Source organism: Papilio polytes, unplaced genomic scaffold (genome assembly GCF_000836215.1).
Source record: "Papilio polytes unplaced genomic scaffold, Ppol_1.0 DF823923.1, whole genome shotgun sequence".
Lineage (NCBI taxonomy): Eukaryota > Metazoa > Arthropoda > Insecta > Lepidoptera > Papilionidae > Papilio > Papilio polytes.
In genome coordinates, this window is record NW_013525281.1 from 3131406 (window position 1) to 3142447 (window position 11042).

Sequence of the window (11042 nt, forward strand, 5' to 3'; positions counted from 1 at the left end):
CTGTACTATGTACCGCACATACTAGGTTCGTACAGTCTGTACTATGTACGTACCGCACATACTAGGTTCGTACCGTCTGTACTATGTACGTACCGCACGTACTAGGTTCGTACCGTCTGTACTATGTACGTACCGCACATACTAGGTTCGTACCGTATGTACTATGTACGTACGCATGTACTAGATTCGAACCGCCTGTACTATGTATGTACCACACTTACTAGGTGTGTAACACTCGCTATAGTTAAGTTTTTACCGCTACTGTGAACATATCGCTAGTACTATATACGTACCGCCCGTACTGTGTACATACCGACAGTACTATGTACGCACCGCCTATACTATGTATAGTATAGTCGGGGAAACTGGCGGAGTGCAACCTTAAAAGCTACAATCGTTTGAACTTTTTGAAACGAGATGTATTCTAATTATTGTATGTACCGCTCCTACAAGGTACGTAATACTCGTCAGTACTATGTACAGTAGCGGAAAATCACAGTGTTCTACTTACAATTAACTTGTCTCTTGCAACGAAACCAACTCCACCTATTATAAATAATAGTTATGTACCATTGAAATTCAAATTAATTTAAAAACTATATCCTTATAGAATTTTGTTAGAATGTCTTGAAAAAACTAATTTTCTCAACAGGTACACGGAAAGTATTGGACAGCTGTCGACCACCGCAATGAACCGTATGATTTGATTCACAGTTGAACATCCATATTTTAACAAAAATATTTTCAGAATACCACCGATTTTTAAAAATGGTAACTCATTTGTAAATTTCTTCAGCTTTTGTAATAATTTCTACTTATCACCTATAATTCTAATTGAAATTTTATATTTGTAAAAGTTTTACGTATCTAAAGATGGCTGCCAAACGATAGAGCGAGAAAAAAAGACTTGTATACGACAAGTACATAAGTGCGACAGAGATAACACGACTCCTTGCACGAGCTACATATTGCCAACTTTAGAGACGTAAATTTAGGCAGTTATATGAGTGTAATAAATGTAGCCTTTTTCACAATTAATACTATTGCTTGGTTAAACATTTATAAAATAATATTTTATATACTCTATGACAGCTTTTAAGACCCATATTTTAGCAAAAAATATTTGTAATGGCGATTGAACGTTGGATGGATGGATAATAGCTTTATATGTTACTGAAAACCTTTTTTTTGTTAGAGTAATTTTAAGTGGTTCACGAAATAATTATAACAAATAGATTTTATTACAATTTGTTCACTTTTGCTATAGTATATTAATATTTTGGTAAATATTGACAGTCAAAGTTTTGCTTACTAAGGGACTGTTTAAGTGGCCATTAAACGACTGAGCGTGGCTCTAAATGTAGTATCCAGTATTTGATTTGGCATTTCAAGAACAAGAACCAGTATATAAAATTAAAGTAACATTTTAATATCTGTATTTCACAGTATTGTGCGACAGGGACAACGCTCTACAAAACCGAACCTCTTTACTTACTTGATAAGAAAATACGTGCAAAGTAAAATTAAACCTTATTTTAATCGGATAAAGCTCAATTTGATTTGTGGTGAAAAATTGCTTTGTTCTATGTTCGGACTGATTAAGGGAGCGTGCACACCTATGACTAAACTATCGCACAACTGTTTAGTCTCGCTTTGATATGAGCTTATATGGAGGTGCGCACATTATTCGATTTTTAGTTGTGCAACTAAACAGTTGAATTGGCTGCGAAACAATCGACAACCGCGCAACAGTTGTGCGATATTTTAGTCAACATTTATGGACAAATCAAATGCCGCGTACTATAATTTTTATTTCTCTGTAATTTAGATAATATAAATATTACTATTGTATTTTCTTACGGATGTTTTTCACTAAGGATCTATCCCACAGTTCTTGTAAATTGTCTGCCAACAAAAAAAAATGTGATGGAAATGTCGAATTTTGGTACTATATCTGACAGTGACGTCACATTTAAGCTATCTGAGCTTCTATCAGCCAATAGTGGGACAAGCTCTAAGGCTTGTATTTTATTACATTCGCTCAAAAGTCTATTCGTTTATTCTATGTAACCGTAATTTTGTTATTGGCTAAATTGTCTTAGCCATAAAACAGATTTGTACATACTTTTGTAAGAAATAATATATTAGTCAATTGGTGCTTACTAGTCAAAATTATTATAGCACGACCACGTTTATGAATATAAAAAATATTTCTCGGCCTTACTAACAGTGTACAGTCAGCTGTATTTATATTTATAGATCTTACTAATATTATAAATGCGAAAGTTTAGATGGATGGATGTTTGTTAGAGTTTGCAGTCTTAACAGCTAAAGGGATTTCGATGAAATTTTGCATATATGTAGAGAATAGTCTCGAAGAACAAATTGGCACAACTTGTTTATACATAAGAACACTTTGTTTTTTAAATTCCACCGGGAAGGAGTCGCGGGCGAAAGCTGTTTTACAGTAATTTAAAAACTTGTTTAGCCTCTAGTTTCAAAAATATTCACGGTCGGAAGTATATGAACAGATATATGCATGATTTTTTTTTAAACTGAATGCATAGAAGTTTCTAAATTTTAGTAAATGCACATATTTATGCCGCTGATTGTACATACTGAAGTGCATTAAACATTTATTTTATTGGTCATTTATATTAGACATTGCAATGTTTTATAAGAAATAAAAACTACCGCAAGGAGGCCTTTTAAACTAAATCAATGTTATATTGAATTCACGTTGTAACCTTGAGTTACATCTTCAAGGTCAAGTATGTTTTTAAAATATTTAGAACAGTTCTCCTAATGAAAACAATTATTACAAATTTCTTTTTTTACATTGCGATATCTCCAACTAAACAAAAAATGTAGCTGAAACATTCTTGGCGCGTATCTTTACTTGGAAGATGTGTTAATTTAAGATTAAAGGACGTAGACGTGACGTAGTTATTAAAATAAAACCATTGTATATATTATATTATATTTTTGGATTATACGATGATAGAATAAATTGTGTTTTTCTCAATCCTTTTAGAGAAGCAGTAAAAAGTTTTACAGTAAGAAGTAAGTACTACCCATTACCATATTCTTGCTAACTGAATTATCATTTTCGTAATAATATGGCTATCCCTTTACAACTCTTTTTTAAAAAAAGATAATAAAAAGATCTCATTAAAGTGTTTAAAATAGTTTAAAATAGTGTCTTTAAAGGAATGTCCAAATTAGATCTAAAAAACAATGTTATCATCTTCAATTAATTAAAATATAGAATTCTAAGTTACAAGCTAGTTAATGTCCGTTAAATGCTTTTCCACAAGCGACGTTGGGATAATAAGCGTTAACTATTGTTTTGAAGAAATCGGCGGAGAGTGCCGCATTAGCGGGCAGTGATTCAATTTTCTTTATAATTCTATCATAAGTGGCTTGCTCCTCTCGGAAATACATGTCGACGATGCCAAGTTGTTGGTACAAGTCGCGGATGCGTGTCATATGGTCCGGCTCCCAGCTGCCGTAGTTAGCTGTAAACTCCTCTCTCTGGGCGGGTGAGAGGCGCTGTAGGGCGATCACCGCCAGCCACGTGCATTTGCCTTCCTGTATGTCGGATCCCGTCTTACCAGTTCGCTCGTCTTCGTCATAATAATCAGTGAAGTCATTCTAAAAAACAAAACAGGTTTTTAATTTATAATTCATATTCTAAAGTTAGTTAAACCACGATTGTTTCCGTTGACGTAAGTTAACTGAACTAGTATTTAACATTTTTTTGTATCAAAAACAACCATTTAATAATAGGATCCTATAGATTCCTATATTCGTTTCATCATATTTGCAAGGTTTTGCAGAATGCTCGTATAACAAAAATGTCTACTTACATTTATTTGGCTCCAAATTCCAACTTCAGTTAAAATGTCGTCGACATGTTGACGTGTCACCTTGTCATACTTGTCGGACAGAACCAGCGCCGATAATATAGGAAATTTGATAGAATAGTACGCATACTTGTACAAAGCAATATTTTTGTAAAAATCCATTGTGAAATTCTTGTAATTGCGTTGTTTCGATGTTATAGCATCCAAATATTGTCCTACGTTGCAAGTGAAAAACGCCTGTGAAAATAAAATTTGATTTGAAAAATAATATTATAATTTTCGTGCGTAGATATGTGAAGTTCCATAGTGGCCATCTATAGTCTTAATTGACTAGTGAGGTGCCCTAGCACTGCCGATTTCAGCTCTACTGGTGTCCTGGGCAATATTATAGAGTCCTCGAGTGTAATTTTCAGACCTGAGGCGTCTCTTTTTGTTAGGCGCCCTGGGCGATTACTAGATCACACCCAACCCTAACGCCAATATTTCCTTGAACTGTATTCTTCCCCTTTCAAACAAATAGTGTTTTTGTACATGTAGAATTTCACGGGTAGCCAAGGAAAAGAACTAAGATTAGCCATCGAGAGTAGTGACCTCGTTGAAGAGTTGAACGAAGTTGACGAAGTGCTGAGAGGGGAAATTGATGTGCAACAGTTGCATGATGAAGCTGCGCAGCATGCTGGCGTCGTTGCCGGCCAGCGAGCCCACGTCAGGCAACAGATGCCAACATGGCAGCCCGTTGCGGCTCGTCGCGCCATCCTCGATGTCATCCAAGATAAGAATATATGACATTAACTAAAAAAAATGTATGCATTTAAAAATAAGAATGGATATTATATCACTAACTTTATGTAGTTGTATAACAAAATCCTAAACATACCAATTCAACGCACCACGCTAAAACATATTGTTGATTCTTTAAATCGCCTTCTATTATCTCGGGCTTTAATAAAAGTTCATGGCCAAGTATGGTTAATTCACCTTGAATTGTCTTTCGTCCGCGCATATAGTATTCTGCAATCTGGAATTTTAATTGTCTTATATCAACTCATTGTGTTAATTAATTAAAAAAAACATGGATTAAATTAAACTGCGATTCACAGTTCTATGTATCAACTTGCTGATTTATTTTATGCACCAATATAAAAACACTAACGATCCGCTCCAGCTTCTGGGAAGCAAAGACTACATCTTTTATATTTTCTGTCATATTCAAACCCTTCCTGTGTTTCTCAAAACTAATGTAGCTAGCTGTATCTAATGATAAAAGGATTTTTGAAATCGATTCAGTTGTTTCGGAACAAATTTAACGCAAACAAAAAAATAAATCTATCCTTTTTATAATATTATAGACTAGCTGTTGCTTGTGACTTCGCCCGAGTAAAGTTAAAAAACATGTTACAGATAAATTACCTTTATATCGGTGTAAGAATTTTTTTAAATCAGCCCAATAGTTTTTGAATTATTTCAATTTAAACATAAATACAAATATTTTCTCTTTATAATATTAGTATAAGTAACTTTTGATACAGGTGTAACCGCAGTGCAAATTCTGGATAATTAGTAGCTTACTCTTTTCATTCGATCACGTAATTCAACAGTCTCCAGGTATTTAGTCTGTTGCACTCCCATGTCTATTACAACGGGTAGAGAATTGATGAAGCTATTGTATGCTTCCTGGGACAATATTTTCTTCTGCTTTTGAGGAGGACGCCTGAAAAACAACATACATGTTAAACAAAAGGCGGGGATAACTCGACAGTAATGCAGTAAAACCAATTGAATACCCGTAGAGTGAGAGGTTAAAGTCGTATGGGTTTTTTTATAAGATGACAAACGAATATCAGCCACCTTGGGTCTTTTAAATATCGAAGCAACCGCTCCTCATAGAAATATGAATTCACAGATGCTTTGCCTACCTCTAATAGGAAGAGGACGGGTCGCGCAAAAAGGATATTTTTTCTTCCTATGACTCTCCGCCTACAATTATTTTATGATAAGATAAAGTGAGAAAGGAAAGTGGACTAAAAATAGGCCTCCGGCACACACACTCATATGAAACGCAGAATTGCGTCCACAATACGCCTGTCTTTTGTGTGATCTTGGTATTTCACCGAGCTATTTGTCTATGTTCCTTAACAATTATTTTACGGAATCCGGTGGCCCTTTTACTGTCCTAAAGTTGGACTTTTTATAGAATTGTGTGAATTACAAGGGTACATACCATTTGCAACAATTTCTGGACAAATTCAGCATCCATTTAGTCGACACCATTTTACTTGGGAACACGAGATTCCAACTATAAAAATATCGACGCGACTCACTGTGCCGAACGAATATTTCATCTGTCTGAGTTTATGAAGTTTTTAACGTTTAACTTACGATAAATCCATTGTTTTTTTCAGTGCGGATGCCGGTTTCGTTGATTGTAAAATTTTCCTTATCTCAAAACAGGTATGCAATCAAATTCTCGAACGTTTAATCTTTTGGTATATAAAAAATTTAACGGCTATTAGTTTAAAAAGGAATATAGCAAAATATCGTGTGAACTGGTTGATGACTATACGCTTAACATCGGAAACGATTGTTTCCTATGTCTAGTACACGTTCGATAAAATATGAGACCTGTATCTAACTAGTTTTATCCTGCTAATACCGAGGTCGCATCACTGATATCAATTGACGCTGTGCCCAATAACAAATGTAATGCATCGGACATTATATCTACCTATGTTACACATCATCCAGAAAATTCTATCATTACCATTTCACTGTCGTTGCTTTTGTTTTATTAGTTTTTAGAACAGGTATATTACAGGTGTTATTTAAAGGTGTATTGCTAGAAAGGGCTATTACATATTTAGTAAGTCTTAAGTCATACGATCATACTTTGTGTTCTTCGTCATTTTCTATTGATCCATTAACAAAGTGCTACTTCCTAAGCTTGTATTGTTTGTAATTGACTTAAAAAGTTTTTTACTACATACCCCCATCCCCTGGATCATCGGCTCACCCCCCTTTGATGCCGGTTTACACTCCATAATCTTTGGCTAAACAACCCCCTTGGTCAATGGATAGTCTCCCAGATGGCTTAACCCCCTCTTCAATAGAGGAACCCTTCCCCCTATTATCAGCTTGTAACGACATTGTATCAATTTGCTATCATCGTCGGGCTGGCACTAATAATATCAGATTTTGGCTTTTAAAGTTAAACTCTGACAATATAAAAGGTCTTTCATAATATAATCTCTCTGTGACCAATTCTAGCCTCGTGACATGTCGAATAACTCGCTGTCACAAGTGCAGTAAATAATAGTGCTTGAAATTTCATTAACTAGAGAAGTAAGCTTACTATTTTAGTCAAAGGTCAGCACATTATATCTCTGAATATCGTACTATGTTACGAGTTGTTATATTACACTTCCGTTTGATCATTTTTCAATGTCTAGATTTCCTATGAGATGTATGTAATATAATTTATTTAACACATTTCCGGGCGATTTTAGGAGTTATATTATTGTCTAGGAATTTTGTAAAATGACGGATTTATTACATATCCGTTAACAGCTATATAACTTATCTAAAACAATGTATTATATTGAAATTCACATAACACGAGGCATAAAAATGAAAGTCAATAATGCTAAATGATTAATTGATGTGTGTTGCATAACACGTTGCGCAGCATGTTGCACGCCAAGTGTTGCCCAGTGAAAACGCTGCTTCATGTGAAAAGCAAATTACAGTCGCTACGCTTGGAATATTTATACCGATTTTTGGGGAAGTAGATATAAATAATTAATAACAAATTAATATTTATTAAAAAAAAACTTTTCACGCCTAAAGTTAAATTACTTGACAAAAAAAATTCAACATTTTTAGTTTTTTTTTGTAAATCCAATTTTAAACCCAATTTCGATGACCCCACCGCGACTTCTATAGAACAAGCTACTTGTGGTACTAGGTAGTTATAGTGCGTCCACAATTTAACATACTAGAGATTGTATACCCATTATCCTAAACAAAATTATAAAACCATTAATTTGCTACATTTTACTAGTTTCAGAAATTACACGGGCGTTGAATCTACGACTTTTGTAATTTGAACGATTCACCACAGGTGACGTTGGGATAGTAAGCATTGACCACAGTTTTGAAGAAATCAGCGGAGAGCGCAGCATTAGCGGGCAGAGATTCAATTTTGTTGACAATTCTGTCATAAGTGGCTTGCTCCTCTCGGAAGTAAATGAGATCGATGCCAAGTTGTTGGTACAAGTCACGGATGCGTGTCACGTGCTCCGGCTCCCAGCTGCCGTAATTAGCTATGAATTCCTCTCTCTGGGCTGGCGAGCAGCGCTGTAGGGCGGTCACCGCCAGCCACGTGCATTTACCAGCTTGGATGTCGGATCCCGTCTTACCAGTTCGTTTGTCGTCGTCGTAATAATCTATGAAATCATTCTGAAAAACAATACAGTATTATTTCTGTTCTGAGAGATATAGGTTACGAACACCTGTCAAAGACAGCAAAGAGGGATATGGTATATCTGTGTTACTTTAAGCCGTAACATCCGAGTATCTATTTTATGTACAACGAAATTAACAATACATATATAGCCAATGGACGATTAGAAACACTGAGAATACTGCAGAATCAATAGTAAAGTAGATATTGAGTTTCTTACATTTATTTGACTCCAGGTTCCGACATCGGTTAGTATATTTCCCACAAGTTTGCGTGTATCCTCGTTGTATTTGTTGGAGAGAACAAGCGCTGATAGTATGGGAAAATTTATACAGCAGATAGCGTATTTGTACAAGGCAATATTATTAAAATATTCCATAGTGAAGTTATCATAATTGCGATGTTTCGAGGTTATAGCATCCAGATATTGTCCAACGTTGCATGTAAAAAAAGCCTATAAATAAAAAAAATACTTAGCATACTTAAATATGCAAATGTATGACATATGTTAACGTCTGGGTTGTAGCTACAAAAAACCGAATTGCTTTTGCTGATGAAAAAGGCCAATTTTATCAGAAAAAACGTATTTGAATTTTAATTTGAGTTTGTTTTGTAGATAAATTAATTTAACTACGACATAGTGACATTTATGGGCGGTTTCTCATTCACAAGTGTTATTGTTTCCAAAACTTCATGAAATGCGATTCCGCACTTGGTAATGTTTTTTAAAATTAAAGATATCAAACGAGCGGCGGGAACACCAAGGTGGTCATCGATGCCCATGGACATCCCCAACATCAGACGAACTACAGATGCGTTGTCGTCCATTGATTAAATATTTTGGATAACCCTAATGTGGGAAAGAGACCATAACTTGCTGCCAACATCAAGGAAGCAAGGTTACCAAGGTTTGTCATCATGTCTTGTCATTTTGACATTTGCAATTGATAATTTGACACATGAAAACAATAAAATAAAATTTTCATAATTTCATGCGGATGATGTCGCACGGGAACAGCTAGTTGAACTATAATATAGATATAATATGTTATTTTAAACTTAACAACAATATTTTAGTTTTCAGAAAAAAAAGAAACAGTTTTTGAAATCATCGTAAATTTTAACTATATTTATAAAGCATAATTGATTCTCAATAATACTCTTCAAAGTACTGGGTGCTCAAATATGATTTTTATGTTAGAAAAGACCTCCTCAGGCCTATTCCACGCCTCACTTTTGTGATTCAGTTTAGTTATTTCTAAGTTTTAAATCTATGCTGTATAAACCTCGTTGAAGAGTTGAACGACGTCGCTGTAGAGTTGTGAGGGCAAGTTGATTAGCAATAGCTGCATGATGAAGCTGCGCAGCATGCTGGCGTCGTTGTACGCCAGCGAACCAACGTCCGCCAGCAGATGCCAGCACGGCTGCCCGTTGCGGCTCGTCGCGCCATCCTCGATGTCGTCAACAATAAGAAAGTATGACAGTATCTAAAACGAAATCTAAATGTGACATGAAAGTAATTACTACAACAAATGTTTACAAAAACTTTGTCCAGAGCCTGTGAATATTAATTCTATTTAAAAACAAAACATATATAATTTGAATAATCGAGCAACGCCAATAACAATTAACAACAGTTTATTATTATTTTTAGCTAGAGTTTTTAAAGTACTGTTAAAAAATTCAATAGTTTGATCAAGTTATCTCAGAAGATGCCAAACTTGTAATTCAATTCTTATCCAATGAGCAAAAAAAAATATTATCGTAAACATACCAATTCAGTGCACCAGGCTAAAACATTAAGCTGATTTTTTAAATCCCCTTCTATTTTCTCTGATTGTCTAAGCAGTTCATGGGCGAATATCGTCAATTCACCGTGTACAGTGATACGTCCGCGGATATAGTATTCGGCAATCTGAATTATGTTTCACATTATTTTATAATTGATTATCTAATTTCATGAAATGTACAAAACAAACTTTAATCCCCACCCATTCTACAGGGTACGAAACCAGAATATAATGCCAATCAATAGATTTGTTCCCACTGAGCAATCAATTTAATTCTATTGTTTTTATCTTTTTTTACACACGTCAACTATTTTTATCATTTTCGTATATCTAATTCGTATAGCTAATGGACATGGCTAAATTTTTGTCTCCATTGTTGGTTTCTTTATCTAATTCGGCATATTTATAATTCAAACGACGTTATGTACACACAAATATCTGTGACCATATACTTACCCTTCTCATTCGATCCCGTAATTCATTTGTTTCCAAATATTTAGTTTCTCGTACTCCCTTGTCAATTATAACTGGCAGAGAATTAATAAACTCAGTATAAGATGCGTCTGATAATATTTTCTTTGGCATTTGCCGGGGGCGCCTGAACAAAAAATCATACTAATATTACAAATGCGAAAGTTTAGATGGATGTGTAGTAGTTTGTAGCCTCAACTACTGAACGTATCTCAATGAAATTTGATAGAGATGTAGAGGATTTTCTGGTAGAACGCATTAGCTACTTCCTTTTTTTTCCACGCGGACGAATTCGCGGGCGAAAGCTAGTTATGTATAAAGTAATTTGAATTAAATTTACCACTTAGAACAATTCCTGGGTAAATTCAACAACCATTTACATAAAACCATTTTGTACGATGAGACCGGATCTTAGTTGAAATAATGTTATGTCCATTAACGTTAACGAGAACTGTA

General features: G+C 34.7%; 4 protein-coding genes across 4 annotated transcripts in view; 1 reads left to right on the plus strand and 3 right to left on the minus strand.

Annotated features, from left to right (window-relative positions):
* The window catches only part of LOC106102092, a 5681-nt gene extending 4974 nt beyond the window's left edge, over positions 1 to 707 (plus strand). Inside the window, exon 8 of the mRNA XM_013281501.1 lies at positions 653 to 707. Within this exon, the coding sequence (XP_013136955.1) occupies positions 653 to 707 (55 nt within the window). The remainder of the gene's footprint in view (positions 1 to 652) is intronic.
* A 987-nt stretch (positions 708 to 1694) lies between these two features.
* Positions 1695 to 6475, minus strand: LOC106102553 (farnesyl pyrophosphate synthase-like). Its single transcript, XM_013282071.1, has 6 exons — positions 6088 to 6475; positions 5436 to 5577; positions 4744 to 4884; positions 4458 to 4658; positions 3870 to 4103; positions 1695 to 3654 (listed from the first exon to the last, which is right to left on the minus strand). The coding sequence occupies exons 1-6, from the start codon at positions 6135 to 6137 to the stop codon at positions 3289 to 3291; spliced, it is 1134 nt and encodes a 377-aa protein (XP_013137525.1). The 5' UTR covers positions 6138 to 6475; the 3' UTR covers positions 1695 to 3288.
* Positions 6476 to 7709: 1234 nt separating this feature from the next.
* On the minus strand, positions 7710 to 9784 carry LOC106102554 (farnesyl pyrophosphate synthase-like). Its single transcript, XM_013282072.1, has 3 exons — positions 9612 to 9784; positions 8546 to 8779; positions 7710 to 8321 (listed from the first exon to the last, which is right to left on the minus strand). The coding sequence occupies exons 1-3, from the start codon at positions 9693 to 9695 to the stop codon at positions 7950 to 7952; spliced, it is 690 nt and encodes a 229-aa protein (XP_013137526.1). The 5' UTR covers positions 9696 to 9784; the 3' UTR covers positions 7710 to 7949.
* A 300-nt stretch (positions 9785 to 10084) lies between these two features.
* Positions 10085 to 11042, minus strand: LOC106102094. Its single transcript, XM_013281502.1, has 3 exons — positions 10927 to 11042; positions 10572 to 10713; positions 10085 to 10240 (listed from the first exon to the last, which is right to left on the minus strand). The coding sequence occupies exons 1-3, from the start codon at positions 10974 to 10976 to the stop codon at positions 10085 to 10087; spliced, it is 348 nt and encodes a 115-aa protein (XP_013136956.1). The 5' UTR covers positions 10977 to 11042.